The 21,645-nt window shown below is 41.6% G+C and overlaps 1 protein-coding gene across 1 annotated transcript in view; it reads right to left on the bottom strand.

Moving 5' to 3' along the window:
- LAMA4 (laminin subunit alpha 4) overlaps positions 1-21,645 on the bottom strand; it is an 85,436-nt gene that overhangs the window by 24,389 nt on the left and 39,402 nt on the right. The window contains exons 6-21 of the mRNA XM_054174016.1: positions 20,084-20,179; positions 18,701-18,852; positions 18,456-18,566; positions 17,256-17,367; positions 14,715-14,882; positions 13,798-13,991; positions 11,768-11,884; positions 11,437-11,585; positions 8,635-8,776; positions 7,704-7,800; positions 6,796-6,912; positions 5,686-5,871; positions 3,526-3,665; positions 2,113-2,286; positions 809-951; positions 335-497 (exon numbers count right to left, since the gene is read on the bottom strand). Of these exons, the coding sequence (XP_054029991.1) occupies positions 335-497; positions 809-951; positions 2,113-2,286; positions 3,526-3,665; positions 5,686-5,871; positions 6,796-6,912; positions 7,704-7,800; positions 8,635-8,776; positions 11,437-11,585; positions 11,768-11,884; positions 13,798-13,991; positions 14,715-14,882; positions 17,256-17,367; positions 18,456-18,566; positions 18,701-18,852; positions 20,084-20,179 (2,261 nt within the window). The remainder of the gene's footprint in view (positions 1-334; positions 498-808; positions 952-2,112; positions 2,287-3,525; positions 3,666-5,685; positions 5,872-6,795; positions 6,913-7,703; positions 7,801-8,634; positions 8,777-11,436; positions 11,586-11,767; positions 11,885-13,797; positions 13,992-14,714; positions 14,883-17,255; positions 17,368-18,455; positions 18,567-18,700; positions 18,853-20,083; positions 20,180-21,645) is intronic.

The following is a 21,645-nucleotide window of genomic DNA, read 5'->3' as shown; positions in this document are numbered from 1 at the left end:
AAAAAAAAAAGGAGAAAAGGTAGCCTGCAAACTTTGTTAAGCTGGGCTAATATGCTTTAATTTGTGCATATGTCTTAGGAGCTAGCAAGCCTTTTTCTTAGTATTACCTTTCAGAAGACTTGAATGACAGCTAACAGGAATCTGATCATTTTACTCTGTGACATAAAATGCTCAAGAAAACAGTAGCTTTCTTCATGGCTAGCAGAGGGACTCCTAAGATGATCAATGACTAAACAAGGACATTTTCTCTATTAGCCATTTCTGTGTTTAAAGGGAAGCCAAGCACAATGTTTTCGCTGTTTAATTTTGAATGTAGAATATTTATCTGACCGACCTTAAAGTCTGGAGGCACTCCACCAACGTAGAAAACAGCATTTTCAGGTTCCAAATTCAGGAGAGAGCTGGGACCAAGAACCTCTCCCTTTTTGATGAATTTTTCTTCAGCTGTGCTGCTAAGACTGGGCAGAGTTAAAAACATTTTGCCATGTCTTCCAATCCTGTAGAAGGGCATTGTAGGAGAAGAGAATTATGTGAATGGCTAGCCTTAAAAAAAGAACTATCAAGCTTCTAACTCCAGGAAGAGTTTTTATTTCCTCACTAGAAGACTAGCACTCTGGAGGCATGGGAGAGAAAATTTGTCTTGCCTTCTGTGGCACCCTGGCCCTCCAAAAGCAAAGCAAATTCCCATTGATTTCAGCAGGAGTAAAACCAGACTCCTGCAGACTCCTGATTAGCAGTTCTGACACAACCTTTTCTGCTTCATAATTTGCTATTAACTGATTTGGGAAAATGCACATTATCACTTTACCTCTCAATTTTGATGATGCTGAAGTAAGAAGGCCATGTGCTGACTGGTTTGGCATCCAGGGGTATCTCCACATCTTGACCCCCCAGATTATAAATGTACACAAGGTTGTCATTTTTAATTGCAAGACCAATGTAATTTTTTGCCTAAAACACCAATGGAGAAGGATGTCAGAGCTACATTGAAAGAGATTTAAAGCAGAACATTTGTGATAGGTGGGGTTTGACAGACTAAATGACATTCTTAAATATTACTAATAAAAGCTTCATTTTCTTATTGCTTTCTTTCACCACATAAAACCATACAGAAAAAGTCTGTGACATTTTTGCTTTATATCCATTTTGACTGAGGTAAATATAAGGTCATGAGAAGTTTTCTGACCATAAAGTGGTTGTGTTCAATGGGAAGCTGTTCATCAGTATTTATCCTGCAGTGTGACATGCAGGGAATGGGAAGCAATCTTTCTCTAAAGCCTAGATATTATGCTGCAATTAAATATTCTGCCAAGGTAGTTTCCCTTGATTTCTATTAAGTAGGCATTCTTTTTAGAAAAGCTTAAAAAGTAATACCTGACTCTTTACACTGCCCAAGGAACAGCTTGCCAGGATTATACCTGGCTTATGAGGTCTGATTATTATTTTTTTTTTCACTTTTTAGGAACCACAATTTAAAGAACAATTATTTCACAACACTTGCAGGCAGTGAGAGTATATATGCTCTTTCCAGGGGTTTCAAAGCCTTTATGTGCAGAGTGTGCAAGAGCAATGCAAGCTACAGACGAGGCAACCTGCTTATCTTGAGGGCCTGTGACTGCAGAGATTTGGAACTGACACTGTCAGCAGCTTAAACCTGATTGAAATGTGGCCCAGAAAAGCCAGGCAGGTGCCATTAGCTGCTTCAGAGCACCTCAGTACTGGCAGTGGAGATAGCAAGTGTGCTGGCAGCAGTGACAACCACAGCAGCATGCTGCAGAAGCAGCCCAATTTGCTTCTTAGAAAGAGTCCTTCATTGTTTGAAATGAGAAGTTTCAAGGACAGTGGTCTCAGGAATAGAATAGAATAGAATAGAATAGAATAGAATAGAATAGAATAGAATAGAATAGACCAGGTTGAATGCTTGCTCTTGTCACAGTATCAGTGATGGGTGTCTAGCAGACACCTCTTTGACACATGGAGAAACAGTGAGAGGAAAAACAGAGGTCCAATGTGAGAGGAAAAACAGAGGTCAAATAAACTTCAAACCTATTTCAGTATTATTATTATTAAAAAAATAAATCTGTAAAAAGATGAAGTGGGCTATTCTCTTACATCTTTGCTCCCAAGGTACAAAATAAATCTGTCTGGTGATGCTGCCAGCTGTGGGTTGTCTTTCTGAAGCTTTATGTACAAGCTCATGGAAGTGAAAGATCTCAGTTCCTTCACGTTGATCTTTGGATTGACTTCAACAGCTGATTGGCCTTCAAACATCATAGAAACTTGGACCTGCAGTTGGAAGTGTGTTAAATGAGACATGTTATTTCTGCCTGGGGACATTACTGAAGGTAAATGTGCAAGAATACTCAGCCAGCAGCCTTGCTTGCTTCAAGAGTGGAGCTGGCACTTATGTATTTGCCATGCAAAATTGCCTATTTATAACAATCACTTCTGGAAGACACTAAAGAAGATGAAGGGAATTAATTTTAGCATTAATTAAAGCTCCTAATTAACTGTGCTTAAGCATATTCACGAAGTAAATGAAATTTCAGTGGGACATAGATGTGTGCTTAGTTGAATCAGGGCTACATCATTATGGCTGGCACACAATGAAATTCATACACAGCTATAAAACTTCTACCCATAATTTATTTCTTTGCTTTGGGAGTAGCACGACCAGTTTTTCTGTTCAAAAGTAATTCTGTTACATTACCAAAGCTACAGTGATATATATGAGATGCTGATAAAATTTTAAACCCTGTTCATTTGAGTTCAAAATGCCTTCAACACAACTGGAATTATGCTTTCAGGTTTAAGCACAAAATGCCTGAATGACAAAATGAATGTAAAGAACAGCCAAGCACTGTGCACACAGTAACTGGTTCTTCCTTTTCTTTCTGCACTAATATTTGTGGACAGCATATTCCACAGCTGTAAGCATACAATAATGCCCTGAATCTTTTAGTTCTGTGAATTAATTAGAATACGCTGCTTTAATTTTCTACCTCAGTGTTCTTGCTACAGAAAAAAAACCACCTCATAATTTATGTATGCTAATGAAAGTGTTTTCCTCTATTAAATAGATGAGCCAAAGATTCTCTTATCCTGCAGAAAATTAATTCAAAGGGAAGAAAAAAAAATACTGTCATATCAGAAAAGTTGGCATTAAATTGCTGTAATTACTACTGCTTGTAACTAATGTTGCCAGTTGAGTAATGACCTGATAGTTTTAGCTTTAAATGCTTTTGTTGTGGGAGCCATCCTTAACACTGTGCCCAATTACTTCATTAAGGTTGCTCCTGCAGTAGCAGGAGCCTGCCATGAGCAGGATGGTGATATTAGCTGCTTAGAAATAGCAACGCTACAGATTTTAATGACTTCCAGGGTCCTTTGTTTATCCAGTTGTTGAGAGGTGATAAATACCAAGGTGTGGGCAGAATTCTAACATAGCCCAAGGAAATGGAGCTCCTGGTAAGATGCATTTGGTTATTAGAACTAGCAACCAAAAGTCCCATGCAAAAGTTTTACCTTGCTTGCTACACTCCTGGTTTGAGCAATTAGCTCTCTGATCCGCTGAATGCTGGAAGAGATATTGTTTGCTGGGGCCTTCTGTTCTACTTGGCGCAGTTTGTCCAGGAGTTGAGGGAAGACTTCTGTAAGTTTCTTCACTGCAGTTAGAAAAGAAGTGACAGATGTTTTGTTCCTCTTTGTAACACGAGTTTTGCACCAGGAAAATTCCTCCTTAACCTCTTAGGTAACTCAGCTGTCTTCTTCTGCTTCAATACAAAGTCCGAGTTGTGGTATGTGAGAGGCAATGATTTCAGAAAGGGTGGTGATTTGTCAGAATCATGGACTCATAGAATCATTTAGGTTGGAAAAGACCTTCAAGATTGTTGAGTCCAACCATTAACCTTATTCTGCCAAGTCCACCACTAAACCATATCACCAAACACCACATCTACAGGGCTTTTAAACACGTCTGGGGATGGTGATTTAACCACCTCCATGGGCACCCTGTTCCAATGCCTGACAACACTTTAAGTGGAAAAATGCCTTCTAATGTCCAGCCTAAACCTCCTCTGATGCAGCTTGAGGCCATTCCCTCTTGTTCTGTCATTAGTTGCTTGGGAGAAGAGACCAACAGCCACCAACACCAGAGTCTAGTATTACAACTTTTTGGAAGGACATTTGCACAAAGGAGACTACTTTTTCATGGGATTCTGAGGTGCTGCCATGATGTTGTACCTCTAATATTCTCCTCAAGGATCTTTGCAAATGTTGATCATTTTAACCTTTTCATCTTCCTTCAATGCAAATAAATATTAGCCCAAATTTTACAGATATGGCAACTGGAGCAGAAGGATTATTTGTTCAGCATCTCACTTGATGTCTGTGGCTGATATGGGAACTGAATCCAGGAGCTGTGTCTCATGAGCTATGCAGATTGTTTTTAGGGGAGCTGAGTGGGTTGTTTGCCTTAGCTCTCAGCTGTGCATCTCTCCCAGAGGTTATCCCCCAGACAGGAGCAACAGCTGCATGTGGTTCAGAGCCCACTCTGCTAACAGAAACACTGCTGCTTTCAGAATGTGCTAACAGGCCTGATCTGTACAACTGTGGAAATCTAGCTGATGGTGCATGTGTACCTAAACTGTGCTTACTACCTTCCCTAGCACTTGTGGGTGGTGTTCTCTTCAGTTTTCTTGCCTACATCTGCCAGAGGTCATGAATCGGGGTCCTGAATCAGGGTCCTGAACCTTCTGTCTTTCACTGCTGTGACTTCTGGTACCTGTGCAAGTAAGATCATTACCAAAGGGAAAAGCAGGTTCTTGGTTGTGTTCAAATGGAGAAAAATCCTCTCCCAGACAAATAAGCAGATAGAAAAATGATAAGAAAGAAAAATAACTACCTCTAACTATAATCCAATTTCATCATGTCAGATTCCAGTGACATGCTGCCCTTTGAAGGATATTTACACATCACATCATTTCTCATCTATAATTAGATGTAGGTACAACTAGCTGAGTATAATGAAATGTGATTTTGGCCACAAGCCACATGCAGATAAGAAAGATCCAATATTCATAGTTAAATTTTAATGATGTGGATTCACTATAAAGGTTAAGACCAGATTTGTAGGGTGTGCAGTCAGGGGTTGCAGATGATGGTAAATATCATCAGATGTATGCAGGAAATGTCTTGTTCTGGATCTTCAGCTTCCCTAGGCCTAATTTGCTTAACTATTGTATTTCTTCCCTAATCCTCTTTGCCCCTTTTGTTTAGACTGCAAACTCATCAAATCAGGGATCATTTCTTCTCCATATTTGTAATATTGAGGACAAAAGGACCCTGTTTTTGAATGCCTCTCGATGTTAAAATAATAACTAAACCACCATTAATAATACAAACAAGTATTTAAACAAGCTGTCTGCCATTCAGTGTGACCTTGGTGCCCAAATGAAAACAACTTAGAGGCCAATAAGACTTCAGCCTTTAGGTGTTTTAAGTAATTTTTGGAAATGCACAAGTATCCAGTAAGTTTGAGAATACAATCAAGTCCCTGGACAAGTGTTAATTTGGGAAATGTTTCCATGCAATGACCATGCAATGTAAGCCATTCATAGAACATGATGTTGTGATGATTTCCTGACCTTTTAATGCTAAGGAATGGCAAAATTCAGGTCCCCATACCTGCATCCCCAGCTGAGTGCACAGCACTGTTGTATGCTGCTGAGTCGTGCTGGAAGTCTTGCAGGTTTTGAGACCACAACCTCACGTTCTCATCCATGGGGGTTGTAGCCTGTGTCACTGTCATGGTAGCACTTACAGCCTCTGCAGTCTTCAGTTTAGCTTGCTCCAAACGCTCTCGGGCCTCCACTACAAAATGGAATGGAATGGAATGGAATGGAATGGAATGGAATGGAATGGAATGGAATAGAATAGAATAGAATTAACCAGGTTGGAAAATACTTTTGAGATCACTGAGTCCAACCTATCTCCGAACACCATCTAATCAACTAAACCATGACACCAAGCACCCCATCCAGTCTCTTCCTAAACACCTCCAGTGATGGTGACTCCACCACCTCCCTGGGCAGCACATTCCAATGGCCAATCTCTCTTTCTGTGAAGAACTTCTTCCTAACATCCAGCCTAAACCTCCCCTGCTGCAGCTTGAGATTGTGTCCTCTTGTTCTGGTGCTGGTTGCCTGGGAGAGGAGACCAACCCCCACCTGTCTACAACCTCCCTTCAGGTAGTTGTGGAGAGCAATAAAGTCTCCCCTGAGCCTCCTCTTCTCCAGGCTAAGCAACCCCAGCTCCCTCAGCCTCTCCTCATAGAGCTTGTGCTCCAAACCCCTCCCCAGCTTTGTTACCCTTCTCTGGACAAGTTCCAGAGAACAGATAGATAGGGGATGAGAAGAAATGAACTCTTTCAAAGCTTCAAGCCAGCTATAATCACAGAATCACAAAATTGTCAGCTTTGGAAGGGATCTCAAAGATCATTAAATTATCCAAGCTGTGGAAAGATGAAGAGTAACATAGGACTGGAAAATGTTAATTATTTCAGGTGTAATTTCATTATGAATGTGTTAAAGCTGGATGTTTGCTATCTAGAGATTGTAATTTCAGTCAAATTCATAGATTTACAGAATGGTTTGGGTTGGAAGGGACCTTAAAGAAACCTATTTCCTCCCTCACACTGAAGTCTTACTAGCAACTTCCTAGACCATATGCAAATATAAAATAGGCTCTGAAATACATGAAGATAAAGCATCATAAGGACGAAGTTCCCTTTACAACCTGGCTCTGCTGATTGCATTCTTGTGATGGCTTTCATCAGCTGGGTTCGCAGAGCGTTCATTCTAGCCAGAGTGCCATTAACACGCCAGCTGGTGCCTTCAATGGTTGAATCAGTACCTGTGAGGAGAAAACAGGTGGCATAGTTGAGTGGCATCAAAAAGGTATATTTTATCCTGTGGAAGTATGTTATTAAGCATTCAGTACACCACAGGCAATATACTATGCCCTCTTTCAGTATAGGACACACGAGCACTCCTGACTTCACATAATTCAAATGGAAAAAGCAACCTTGCAGCTCCCAGACATTATTTGCTTGCCACAGGGTGTCTTAGAAGAATCTGGAGACCTATATCCCTATATCTTGAGCAGTTCTCTCTCTCTTTGCTTTACTAGAGGTGCTGAGAATTGTTGCAAGGAGTACACATGAAAAGTTTTGAGGAACTCAAAGGGTCCTGAAAATAACTGAAGAAGTTATTTCTGTAATTTTAGAGCTTTCTTTCATTTTGAGTGAAAATAAAGCCCCAAAGCTTTAGCATTTATTATTATACTTCACTGCTGAAGTCCAGCTTTCTGCACTCCTAACCTGATGTGAATTGATTTTAGATGAACTGCTCGGTTGAGTACATTTACCTGTGAACATCTGTTCTGCAGGATCACATATTTAAAGCAGTGGTTGTATCTGAAGTGATCCTTTGTGTGAATGAAAGAAACATTCAGCATCTGGCAGGAGGACAAGACATGAACTGCTCAAACCGTGCCTGTGACTCTTTCAAGTACTTTGTGTGGTAACTTCTATCAACACTCTCTTGTGTAATGGCAATAGTTCTGCCTTAGTCATGCCTTTTGAAATCTGTTTAAACATTCATTCTTATGAACTGTCTGGGAAAGTAGAAAGGATGTATATTTACTGGCAGCTGCTGTCCGTTGTAGCCCCATGGCTTGGTTGAGAAGTTCTTCACTTTTACCTTTATGGTAAGTGATCTGAGTATCAATTCCAACTGCAGCCTACAAGTATGTTCCAAAAAGAGAAAGTCAGAGAAATGCTTATCAAATGTTCCTCTTAATTTGTCTTTAAATCTGGGCAACACTTTACTTCATAACAATGCAACTGCAGAGTCACTGCAGTTTTGCTTGCTGACATTTAAGACTGGCAGTTGGACTGGGGGAAAGAATTGTGAACAGCAAAATCTTCTGTAGATTGCAATTATAGTTCAGAGAAAAATGTGCTTTCCCAAACCACAGCACTGGATATCAAAGATGCAGCAAGCACAGAAGTTCTCTTAATTTATTGACTCCAGTATGGTCAGCATGCTTCAGGTTAGCTGCTGTTCGTTTCTATTGTCAGATGGGTGATGAACACTTGCACTGCTTAGGGACTCACTAATGTGTGAGTGGGCAAATAGTTTGACTTGACTTTCTATGAGAAACAGGATGCCTTGACCACCAACAATTAGATGTCTTGACCACCTTTCCTTCCACATAGTACTTGTGTGGAGTAGGAGGCCTCGAGCACTAAATACCAGCTCAGTTTCCTACAAGGCCAGGGATTTGTCTGGACAGAAATACCTCAGTTGGAGTGGCAGTGCAGAGCAGCATCACCCTAAACTTAGAGACAGAAGAACCTGTTGCAGCTATTTGAATACCAGGGGACTTCAGGCTGGCTGAATAATTAATCACCTAGTACTTGATTCAGGAAATAGTGGATGAAACCAAATATGCAGTGAGAAGTTCAGTGCTGACAGTTAAGCTGACATTTAAGCTAAATCTTGTTTTCTCTTTAAACATCTGAAGTCCCTGAAGTGTTGCAAAGTAGGAGGTGATATTATGACAGTTACTCACATCATTGACACGGTTTGTCGTGTTCAGTGCCACCAATGCAGCTTTATTAGCCTCTGCAATATAGCCAGCAATGTTGTCATAGGCATTTGAAGCATTTATTGCCCTTTGTACCAAACCATTCGTGTCAACACCATACAAATTCCTGTAAAAAGAGAGTAAAAGCCTCAAAGTGAATCAAAGTAATTTCAAATTGATTAATTTTCTTAACATGCTGTGAATTGTGACTACAAAATCACACACATCAATATACTTGGCCTAGGGTAGTGTACTCTTCATTGTGTATGGCCATTTATGTCAGTCTGAGGCTGGTGAAAACCATGTAGATAGAAGGTGAATTTGACCTTAACATATTTGTGAGCAAGCAGCAACAAGTGAGCTTTCATTTTATTTAACAGAGTGACACAGCTATCAGGTGTCCTTCATTAGACATGTGACTATGAAGAGAAAGATTTGTCTGTGCCAGTGACAGAATCATAGAAGTGTTTTGGTTGGAAAAGTCCTCCAAGCTCATCAAATCCAACTATCAACCTAAGACCCCCATGGCCATTAAACCATGTCCCAAAATGCTGTGTCCACACAAACATGGGAAGATATTCAGAGATGCTGACTTTAGCCTCCTAAATCTGATTTTCCTTTTATAAACAGAGAAGGAGAAGATCTTAGAGAGGTGATTCAGAGAAAAATCTAAACTCAAGATGTGATTTCACCTTCTACTCCATCCAGCCCAGGTGGAAGCTGCAGCCAAAAGGGGCAGCTCCACTCCTACCTCTCATCCTTGACCAGGACAGCTATCCCAAAAGTAGGTGGGAAAAAGGGGAGGATCAGAGGAACAATTTCCCATGGTCACAAAAAGTTAGATTAAAAACCCCACAAGACAGTTTTGCTGGCATGGGAGAGCTTGAGTTGCATGTTAGGCAATAACCAGCATTCAGGGGAGATTACAAACAGCATTTGGTTCAGGGCTCAACTTTCAGCTGTTAGCTACTTTGAATAAATACTATTTTTTAATATTTTGGTGATAAGATTTCAGGGTATTTTTTAGCTATAGACTCTCTCTCTCTCTCTCTCTATATATATATATATATATATATATATTTAAAGACACATGTGTTCCTTTCAAAGTGTTTGCACACTGCGGGATTATTAAGTTTCCAGATTCGGTGTTGTTGCAGGAATTTCCTGCTATATTCCCTTAAGACAGAAGAAGAAACTCCACCAAATAAAAGCCTAACAGGCTTATAAAAGCAAGCCCATAAAACCAAAACGATTTGAAGACAGGCTTAATGTTTTCAAGGATTAAAGTTTCACTGCAGGACAATCTTTTCAATAAATAAAAGAGTCAGCACATTTCCATCTGGGTATTTCGCAATTATTTCTGTTTGCTTTCTGTTAAATCCTTAATGTGTTGGACTTGGTAGTAATTTTTTAATTATTTTGGTAAGGGATGAAGGCTAACCATATGTGGGGCTATTTTCTTTCTTTCTGCTGCCCACAGCTAGCTGATCTCGGATTGAACATGCTGTTTGTTTTTCAGGCTGTCTGTAGCTTGTATGGCATTATAGAACAGGGTTTCAGATGTCAGCTGTGTAAAACTGTATAAAAGAAAACCATCTGTTATTCCCCCCCCCCCCCCCCCCCCCCTTATTTTAATCTCCTGTCTAGGGCATATTAATATTAAGAAATGGCTGGTATTTAGATAATATACTTGAAAAATCATTTTATCTTCCCAAAACATGTGTCTATGATGTAACTTAAGGTAGAAATTGGTGATAAATTCTATTTAAGAATTCATTTGCAGCAGGGATTTTTTTTTCCCCTCTGGGTAGTCTCAATTGCAAATAAAGTCTTATTTCAGGTCTTTTTAGTAAATTGGGAGAAAATGGATGCATTTAGTATCTTGCAGCAAAACAGGAACGCTTAGTGGTGTTACAAGTGGGCCAGTTTCACTGGGACACATTCATATCAGAGCTATTTCATTTTTAAACCAGTTCTTGAACAAAAATTATCCCAAAGCCCATTTTGTGGCCCATAATGCTAAATACTTTTTAATGTGAATGAACTTACTGACATGAGCTGTTTCTGCAAACCCCATTTAATCTGCCTGTGTTATTTGACTTTTCAGTAATTTAGCTTTCCTGTTCCTCTGCTGTGGGAAGAGAGGAACATGCCAAATCAGAAAAGGGAGAATGTCATGCAAGATGGATGTTTACTCCTGGGGAAAACAATAGATTTTGCATAGCTCAGTTTCAGCTGTCTCTCTGGACCATGACAAGTCCTTCCATACATGATAGTGATTTGCTCAGTGCCTATTTACAGGCAGCATATTTAATCACAAAATTAAGCAGGTCAGAAAAGACCTTTCAGATCATCAAGTCCAGCCTATCACCCAAGACTAAACCATGGCGCTAATTGCCTCATCCAGTCTTTTTTTCAGCACTTCCAGGGATGGTGACTCCACCACCTGCCTGGGCAGCACATTCCAATGGCCAATCACTCTTTCTGTGAAGAATTTCTTCCTAACATCCAGCTTAAACCGCCTCTGGTGCAGCTTAAGACTTTGTCCTCTTGTTCTGGTGCTGGTTGCCTGGGAGAAGAGACCAATCCCCACCTGGCTACAACCTCCCTTCAGGTAGTTGTGGAGAGCGATAAGGTCTCCCCTGAGCCTCCTCCCGGCTAAACCCCAGCTCCCTCAGCCACTCCCCATAGGGCTTATGCTCCAGACCCTGTGTTTCCTGCTTGTCTTTTAGTTCATTCAGCTGCTCGGTCAGTAGCATTTGTATGAACACTGAAGTGAAATTTTACCGGTCCAGCTCATCAGCAAGTCTTCTTAGGTTGTGTGCATGCTGCATTGCCTTTTCTACCAAATCAGCATCAAAGAGAGACAGATTGGCTAGTTTCTCTTGCAACTCCTTCTTTGCTCCATCTATTTCTGCGTAGAACCCTGACACATTCTGAACAAAATACGGAAGGAAGAAAATCAGTCCACTTAAATGCTGCCTAGCGGGGGAATATCAACCAGTATTTCATTAGAAACAGTTTTAAAAGGAGAGGTTTTTATTTCGTGGTCTAAACACATGCCTTAAAAGTTCAAAATTCAGGACATATATTTTAAACAAGTCACTGAGGCACTTACCTTTATTACCTCACTTAACTCGGAGTTGACCTTTTGTGGTCCTGCCAAAAGAGTTGTGGCACTTTGCAGAATGCTGTTCACTTCCTCTATTTGCTCTGCTATTTTCTCACGGTGTTTCTAAACCAAAAATAAATAACATAAAAATCACAAATCCATCTGTGCCTTTCTGAAATCCAGTGTTACCCATTTTTGTTAAACTTATTAGGTTCAGCTGAAAAAGATGAAGTGATGAGCTGTATAGATTTTAGACAAAGCTGGAGGTTTTTCTTAGGCATCTTTGATAGCTGCTTATTATAACGTGACTCTGTGCTTCCTTGTCTCTGTGAAAGAAATGTTGGGTTTCATATAATGGAGTAATTTCACTTGATGTTAGAGCATAAGCAGTGATTGGAATGGAGTGGTATTCAGAGTGCTGCCAGGAAAAACAAATTAAACATGGAATTTTCATAGTGGCCTGCAGACTGATTTCTTGTGGGTGAGTTTTACATCTACAGGAGAGAGCTCTCTTTTCATTATCGGGAGTAAAAGTGAGGTGAACGATCTCTTTTTGTACAGCATCTGCTTTCATTGTGAGGAATCATGAAGATCCAAGTGGTTAAAAACACTGAAACACTGTAACTACATGCATCAGGCTTTGCTTCCTAAGTGTGAGACAGGCTACAGCTTGGCGCTGTAATTAGGAAACAATGAATCCACAGAAGAAGCTTTGTGCATAAGGATGCCAAGCTGCTTGTAGAAAATTCCCAAGAGCAGCATGCTTGGTTTCTCTGCTGAATTATTAGACCTTCCATATCATCATGAACTTCTCACGTGCTGCAGATTTCTGGGTCTCAAAACTCAGCCACAGATGCTATGAGATGGAAAGGTTGGCCTGAATTTGCAAGATCTCTCTTCAAACCACGCGGCTGCTCCCTAAATCTCTCTTCTCCAGAATCCAAACAATTTCAGCCATTGAAAAGAAAAAAAGTTAACTTCAACCAACCTCATATTTTTTTTTCTGTCATTTTCTTCCTTACTGAAAAAAATAAGTAAAGAGAAAAGCTTTGGGTGGGACATTCTTTAAGGGACCCCTTTAAGGGTTTTGCATCCCTTAAAGGAAACTAAAGAAGACAGAGAAAGAATCACAAAGCTGCTGGGAGGAGGCAAAACAGCCTTTCTGTATGGCTGATGGTTTGGGTACTTTTCTGTGATAAGAGACCTGAAAATTCATTTTTCTCACCAGCCAGATGGGATTTGAACCTAATAGCAGCACTTAAGGGGGAAAAATGCACCACTTCCAAGCTGTAGGGGACAAGTCTCCTCTGAGCTCTCCTCTGGAGTGATCACTTTATTTCAAATACTGAAACAATTCATTTGAACTGAGCAGAAGGGAAAACTGCCATAGCTTTACAGCTAGGCTGCTCACCCAGTAAGTAGAAAACCCAATCTGAAGGTATCTCATGTGCAGCAGTTAGAGAATGGATTTGTGCTTGAAGATGCAATGACAATCATCTGCTCTTCCTGCAAAAATGGGGATGCATTTTGTTTAAAGAGGACCAGAGAGAAAGTTTGGACAAGAAGGCATTCATACACTCAGCTCAGTGCAGAGTCTTTCTGAAGAACTCTTTTAATGGAATTTAATTACTTTTGTGATCATGAAGTCCTTCCACATTATAAATCAGTACATAATAGGTGCAGCAATCCCACCGCTATACTTTTAACAGTCATGCTGCGTGGAATTTTAAGCTTCTTGGGCTTTGTTGTAATGTATCTTCCAAGTTCAGGCATTAGTGTCCATCTCTTCCTTGGCTTGCTGAGCCATGCCATTCCAAAATTGTCATTTATTGTCACTCCATGAATAAGTAATAGTACTTTGCACTTGTTTCTTAGACCTGGAGAGTCAAACTCAGCCAAGATAATGGCCCTAGAAATTACTTTTATATTTGGTGTGGTGATTCCTGAACCTAAATTGCTTGCATTCTACTATTTTAAGCCCTGGCAGGGATGGAGCGTTCACAGGCAGCAGTTATGACAAATGTACTGTGCAGTACCTCCTGCCGTTGCAGACTGGCTGTGTTTTCCTTGTTGGTGTCCTGTGTTTGCCTCACGTAGTCAAGCGCCTGGTCTAATGCCTCCTCCAAGTCTGACAGCCTCACATCCTGTTCACTGAGCTGCTCCAACACATCAGATACTAGAGATCTGGTGTCGTTGTACCTCTCGTGAAACTCTTCAACTTGCTGTAGCACTGGGAGAAAAATCAGAGGCCAATAATTAATCCAAAGCTTGGAGTTTTGACACTGCAATGATTTTTGTTGTCATTACTCAGGGGACAGTAAGACACACACCTAGGTTTTAACATCCCTCCTCTTGAAAAGGAAAGATGCCTCTCCTGTTAGTATCTCATTCTTATCCCACTAACGCCCCCTTTCAAGTAACTTTTCCTAAATGAAACTAGGTTTGGCTTTCCTTGCTTTTAATTTGGTTTTCATTGTCACAGCTAACCAGACTATTCAGGAGAAGAGATTCTATGCAGTCCTGGGGTTCTGACTCATGTTCACCAAGCTGTGAGAATTATGCTGCCACTCTTTCCCATAGCAGCAGTTTTTCTCTCTCTGCTGGAGTTTGCTGTCCCCATGGCAGAGCTGGCAGGGGGTAAGGAAGATGTTCACAGTGGCATTTCCAGCCCTGGCACGAACTTTCCTGAGCAGCTCGTGTTGAAGTGCTGGGGTGCACAGGCACACACAGACACACATTCATTTTTCCCTGTCCATTCTGCCACAGGGGCAGCAGACACCAGCAGAGACTTGGGGCAGGCATTTGGAAGCAGCAGCATCTTCAGCACACTAGTTGGTACTTGCCAGGTACCTGCTGGTCCTTCTCAGGAGCTCAGCAGTACATCCAGAGCTGCCCAGCCCATGCCAGCTGCACATCACCGTGTGAGTGAAAGGAAGAGAGACTCAGAACTCACACTCCTCTGCTGCGTTTCCCTCCTCATCTGCAAGCTGCCTCTCGTTAGTGAAAGGCTTACGACGTTTGATCTCCTGCAGCATCTCCTCAGCCACACTCAGCTTCTGGGCAATTTCTTCAGGGCTCAGTTCTTGTTGAATTGCATAATATTTCATTTTGCTGCTGATTTCTGTGGGAAAAAGAAACAGATGGTCAATCCAGCATGGCTACAGAGAAGTAAATGCTGTGGAGCCCTTTTCCTTTTGTGAATGCAGATCATGCTGTTGGCAAAAGAAAGTTTTCATTATCTTCTGACTCTATAGGAGGTAATTATTAAGTTTAATCCAGTCTTAAAATTATACCTGTAAATAACTGACACTTGCTGGCATATGTGTGTGTGTGTGGTCTCATCAGAAGAGGATGAGATTAAGCAGGCATGGGTTATGTGCAGTATTTGTCTTGGCAGTTCTTATAGATCAGGGTCATCATCTTATTCCAAGTTCTGTGGCATGTAGCAGGCTGGGACGTTCATCCAAGATCAGATTTGGAAGTGGTGCTCCAAAATGGATGTCTTTATTAAATAACAACAATGGCAAGGAGACTCTAAAGAGGTAACATAAGGTTTCTGGCCTGATACTGCCTAGCTGGTTTGTAGATACTGTTTCAAAGTTTTGGTCTCAGTTCAAAAAAATCTGTTGGACCCTTGCAATTGAAATTGAGTTTACTGCTCCCCAGTGTAGGCATTATGAAGTTGGCCTTGACTGCCAATCACCTCCTCTTTTATGCCCCATGATGTGAGTAGCTTTGGCTTCTGTTCATCATTGCTTTTGTGGATAACCACAGCTGGCAAAGCCAGAACTATGCATCTGTAAGACTTTTATTAAAAATAGATGAGTCATTGTGGCACAACTAATTCTCTGGCAGCCTGTCTTTGTGTGCAGTTTCTTGCTGGCTCCTGAGTTTGTTATTGGTGTTTTAACAGCTCATAGTGAGCAGTAACAGATCACAACCTGCAGCTTCATGGATTTTTTTCCTTCTCGTGGTGGCACATGCAAACTCCCTTCAGTAAAGAGTGGCTTGCCTTCCTCAGGGGGGTTGCTCCTGTAGAAGAACAGTTTTGAGCACGGTGAAAACAATTTTCACTTACTTGTCTCCAACTGCTTTCTGGGTGAACAGGCACACTCATTTATTAACAGCTGTGAGTGTGGCACCTTCTACGGTAACTCAACCTGACTGTGCTATTTGTGTTCCAAACTAGACACGTATCTGCCTTCTGTGGTCCCTGTCCTACCCCAAACCAATTAATAATACCAAAGGACAATCCACTAAGGTCAGCCAGTGATGGTTAGTGACATATAACAGGGCTCATGCTGGCACTTTTGCTCAGTAATTGTATAAATAAAATGTGATGGATGGCCACAGAGACAAAAGTGCTTTCACATCACAGGCAGAAGAAAGTAAAACAAATGTAACATCCTGTCAGCCTGGCCTCAGCCTGTCTCTATTGTGTGATGGGATATGTTAACCTAGCTATGTTTGTTGAAATAATGGTTGAAGCACCTATGGAGGTAAAGACAAGCAAAGACAGCAGCTGATATGTAACTTCTCCGCACAAGCTGCTGCAGAGCTTGCAATAATTGTTCAAGACAGAGCTACTCACATCTATTAATCAGGTATTTCTTTGGAAAAAAAAGAGCTATTTAGCTTCAACTGCTATTCAGCCTTTCTATTCTGTTGCCATATACAGCTTTGGTATACTGCTGGCCTTGCCAAAGGCTGGGGGAAATCAGTGTGCTCTGTGTCAGTATGGAGGCTTACATAGTGCGGATGTACAGGGAGGGCATAGGGATGCTTCTGAGTACAGTCACTTGGGGGTTTATTGCTTTCTGTAGGTACTGGAGACTGCAATTGATTTAACCTCAACTTTATGTATCAGCATTATAATGATATGTCATCGATATTCCAGATGAAGATGATCATCTCTGACTAGGAAACCTATTTTAAGTGCAGTTGTGCCTGGGAAGTTGTTAACTGCAGTCATTTTTCTTTTGATATATAGGATAGTAAAAGTTCTTGAAGATGCAAGAGGTTTTACAGGCTGTAAATCAAAAAAGCTTCATCTGGGAAGGTGTAAAATACATACATTCACAGTCAGAAGAGAAGTTATGTTTTGAACTTTATGCCAGTTCTAGGGATTCTTTTATTCCTCTAGCATGTTGCCCAAGGATGGCCTTTGTAGATCTGCATCCCCTCACATCAAAAGGACAGATGAGTGTGACAGAGACAATATGTGGCAGTTTCTACCAACATTTTATCACGACAAAGCCTTTGGTTTCACCAAGAAAAAAGAAAAGGAAGGTTTTGTGCTGGTTGTTAAACCAAGCCAGCCCCTGGTATCAGTTAGTTTTCAAAAGAGCAGTTTTTATCATGGCATTGCAGGCTGCCAGAGCCTTACATGTGGGTTGCTTTGTGAGACTGCCCAGATACTGTGACTTTTTTTTTTGCTGCAGGCTTCATTAATACATGCTTGACACTGAGCTAAACCAGAAAGGAATCTATTTACCTTGAATGTTATCCCTCATAATAATGAGCTGCTGCACAAGCTGAGTGGCACGGTTGTTGGTCTTCATGGTTTCCTTCTGTACCAGTAGGCCTTTGCTGGATGCTTCAGTTCCCTATGAATAAACCATATGAGATAGACATTAGCTTTCCTTTCAGATCCATATGCATGTGTGAGGAGGAGCAGTGTAAACACACATTTTGCTTTCTGCTGATGAGCATGTGAAAGTCCATTTATCATATGAAGTGTTATTTACAGAGGTATTTGAAGTGAAGGGCTGTCTTGTCAGTATTTTCAGAGTTGCAGAGTGGGATATTAAAATCTGTCCCATATTTACCCATCATTTGCTGCAATCAGATTGCCATAAATTATGCACAGTTGTAAAAACTCCCATCTGCTGAGTCTCCCAGGCATTCAGCAGGGCTGCCTGATTTTGGATAGGCTGTTTCCTGAGACTGAAGAACAAGGTGTTAAGCTTACAACCATTTTTAGACCAGTGTCTCCCTCAAGTGAGATCCCCAGATCTGCATAAGAATTCAAAACACTCCAAAGAGCATTGCCAGCCTCTTATACTACATTACTTTGAACGTTGCACTCTGCATTGTGTTCCCTTACATTCCTGTATTTTGAAGTGTTTCATCAAGGCTAATTTAATTTTATGGGAGCATACAGGTGAAACAGATACAGTGCAAATACTTCTGAAGTCAATCTAAATTAGTTTAATGTTGGTTACTTCATTGGCCAGCCCTAAAGTGATCAGGCTGTTGTACTCGATGAAGAGGAGGCTCAGGGGAGACCTTATTGCTCTCTACAACTACCTGAAGGGAAGTTGTAGCCAGGTGGGAGTTGGTCTCTTCTCCCAGGCAACCAGCTCCAGAACAAGAGGACACAGTCTCAAGCTGTGCCAGGGGAGGTTTAGGCTGGATGTTAGGAAGAAATTCTTCATAGAAAGAGAGCTTGGCCATTGGAATGTGCTGCCCAGGGAGATGGTGGAGTCACCATCACTGGAGGTGTTTAGGAAGAGACTGGATGGGGTGCTTGGTGCCATGGTTTAGTTGACTAGGTGGTGTTGGGTGATAGGTTGGACTCGATGATCTCAAAGGTCTTTTCCAACCTAGTTTATTCTATATTCTGTATAGTTGCAGGTCCCTGCCAGCTGGAACAGCAAAGTCTCAAAGCTCTAGCAGAGGGCTGTAAACAAACCTGTTCATCAAGTGTTTCTGCCTCTCTCAGGAGATCAGTCATTTCATCTGCAGCATCATCAACCTGGATGGTCCAGAGCGCAGCATGGTTCTTTTTCTGGGACATTGCTGTCTGTATAGGAAGGGAGGCGGGGAAAAATCAATCAGTGCATCTACTGAGGGCAAGGCTTGAAACCTGTGGGCTGAAAATTCATAGATCAAAACTGCATTAAAAAAATAGATAAAAAATCTCATGGCTGTTTGTACCTGGAGATGAGTGGTGGTGGTGTTCAGGTCGTTCAAGCGCTTTTGAGCCGCCACTCCTGTGGCGATGCTCAGTAAAGTGGCTTTGCTCTCATCAATAGCCAGGACTGCTAATCGGATGTCATCCGTCAAATCCCAGATGCATTTGTCACAGCCTGGTAACAAAATAAGAGAGTGCCATTTTTCTTCAGTGTTTCTAGCATTAACTGCAAATATCTTGGAGTCACTTTAGAGTGCTCTTGCCCTCTCTTCGTCGGTGATGGATCCTAATGGGTCCCATTTTTCTTTCACTTTCATACGCCCTATCCCAGTGTTCCACAGTACACTCATGATGCTTCCGGCTGAGCAGCACCAGATGGGACTGCTCCAAGAGGCTACCACAGCAGCTCTGGACTAAACAGGGAGAGATGGAGAAAGGAGGTATTTCCTGGCTATTCCCTAGAGGCTCTGCATGTTTGTGGCCTGAAGAACAGCTTCATTACGTCAGAACCCAGAACTCTGTGCTTAAAATTTAGTGGTATGAGAAGTACGGATGTCCCACAGAAGGGCTCTTGGCTGCTCTTGGCTGTTTGATTAGGAAGGCAACTTTTAAAAACACAGTTACAACATGTTTAGAATACACTTGGGCAGAACTATATCCTTGTTCCTGCTGACTGCTTGCAATACCACCTTGTTATAACAACACCGGTATCACCACTACATGCCAGAGACTTAGGTGAATGTCAAACAAAGATTCCTGCAGAAAATTCTGCTCGGTATTGTGTGGTCTGTATTTTTGATGGCAGCAGCTCCCAAATATTTTCCTTCTGGTTGCACTTCCAGGCACATGAGTCATCTCCTTGGAAGCTGGTTTGGGAACCCATGTGTGCTACATAATTATTCTAGCATTGAAAAAACACATCAATGGTTACGATATAGTACTTCTGGAAACTCCTCAGGCTTCCTGCCGTTGGAACAGGGGAGATGGAAAAGCAACTGACTGATGGATGTATGTCCAATTATCAACAGCAACAATTTATATTAGGTGTACACCTAGACAAGTGGAAATTATATGGCAATTGAGGTGGCAGTTTTTAGGCCAGAATATATTTTTTAAGCACTGTGCCTCAAATCTGCAGAAGTGGCTTTGGTGACACTTCTCTGCTGCTGTGTGGTTTGTACCTGAACGTTCAGTCTGTATCACAGAGTGGGATGGACTCAGTCAGGCAAGTCAGAATGCATTTACATGCTCAACCAGCAGCGCACTGTGGATGTTCACGTGTCTAAGTGCCCTGTGGGACCAAGCTCAAAGCCCTGAGCCCACTGGAGGACTGAGCCCTCAACTTTATATACATCTAAATACAAGAGTGATATTAGTTTCTGGTATGCTCATGATAATCTTCTTACTGATGGTGGGGCAGTCTGTGCCAGTAGAAGCTTCAGGACTGTCGGCAAGGCACTCTCCAGTCTGGCTGTCACACATTCTGCCTCCACAGTTACATTCTGGGGGGGGAAAAAAAAAAGGAAAGGATTTTTGAAAGAAGAATCTTCAAAATGTACAACTCACTTTCCCCCTCCCAAGACTGCTGAAATGATTGTAAATAGAATTGTGCATGGGTAGTCAAACCAAAGTCAGGGACTTCTCCGAGTGATTTTTTTCCTTCAGTATGTAGACAAGGTTGGTTTTTGCACTATAGTTCAAATTGGACCAGATGAAGTATGAAGTGCGAAACAGAACCTGAAAGCCTCTGCCAAACTCACTTGTTAAACCTCCCCAGCTGGTCACAAGCAGAGGCAGGGAGGCCAGAGCTGCCCAGCTGGCCTATCCCTGAGCATCACCCTCTCTAGACTGTCATGGCCCAGCTAGAGATGGATCAGCTGGGCAACTCTGACTTCCTATCTAGGGAGGCCCTAGACTGGCCCTTCCAGCTCTGGGCCATCACCATCTGGCGAGGGTGGTGTTGAGGAGATGGGTTAAGACAAGGGGTACAGCTGAAGTTAATCATTAGTTATGAATCTCTCCATAGCCCTCTGGAATTTATCAATGCTGTCTCAGGCTGCCACTAAACAGGCTTTCCAGCTGTCAGGGGTTGATGGTGGACTCCAATTCCATCCACAGCTTGAGTATATCAAAAAGTAAATATCTCCTACCACTTAACAATGAAGAATAAATGAGAATTCACATTTTTGGAGACTTGAATAAGCAGAAGTGCTTTTCAAAAAGTGTAATTTTTAATCTAAAGTGTTCCTTTCAAGGTTTAATTGGCCTTTTCAAATATATTATTTTAAAGATTAAAATTGTCTTGGAGCACTTGGAAAGAATAACAAAAACTCAGGCTGAACATGAGAGCAGCAGTGGCTTATCTGCACTTTGTTTTGCTCTTGTGATTCATGGTTTCAGCAGAATCTCATATAACAGAGTGGTTTACTGCTCTCCCTTATTGCAACCCATTCATTGTTCTCCAGGAGTTACACTTGTATTTACATTCCACACTGCACATTTGAGGAATTATCAGGGAAAATGTGTCACACAGCTTCAGAGTCAACCTGATGCACTAACACTGGAATAGTTCTGTGTCAGTGAATCAGCTTTAGTAGAACTACTAAGAGCAGAATTCAGTTATGAATAAATGAATATGAATAACCATATCCCCAGTTTGGGTTCTGATTCTTGAGGGGAGGACCCTGAAGAAAAGGTTGGGAGGGAGACCCAAGGTCCTTGCTCTTAGCTCCTGTAGTTTGCCCTTTGCAGTTGCTGCTTCTCAGTGCTTTGAAAGAGAATGTAATCTCGTGTCCCAGAGCCAAAGCAAGGACAAGGTCTTACTTGGATTGAACTCCATGTAAATCAGGAGAATGATTATGTGAGAGGTTGTAAACCTCTGTGACCCTTCTATGATGCTTTGGTAAGAGCCTCTGAGAAGCAATTTACCAGATCCTGGAAGTACACTGATCTCTGCTGTGGAAATAGA

The sequence above is a fragment of the Dryobates pubescens genome, chromosome 28 (assembly GCF_014839835.1).
Source record: "Dryobates pubescens isolate bDryPub1 chromosome 28, bDryPub1.pri, whole genome shotgun sequence".
Classification (NCBI taxonomy): domain Eukaryota; kingdom Metazoa; phylum Chordata; class Aves; order Piciformes; family Picidae; genus Dryobates; species Dryobates pubescens.
The sequence above is the reverse complement of the archived record's forward strand: the minus strand, read 5'-3'. Positions and strand labels throughout refer to the sequence as shown.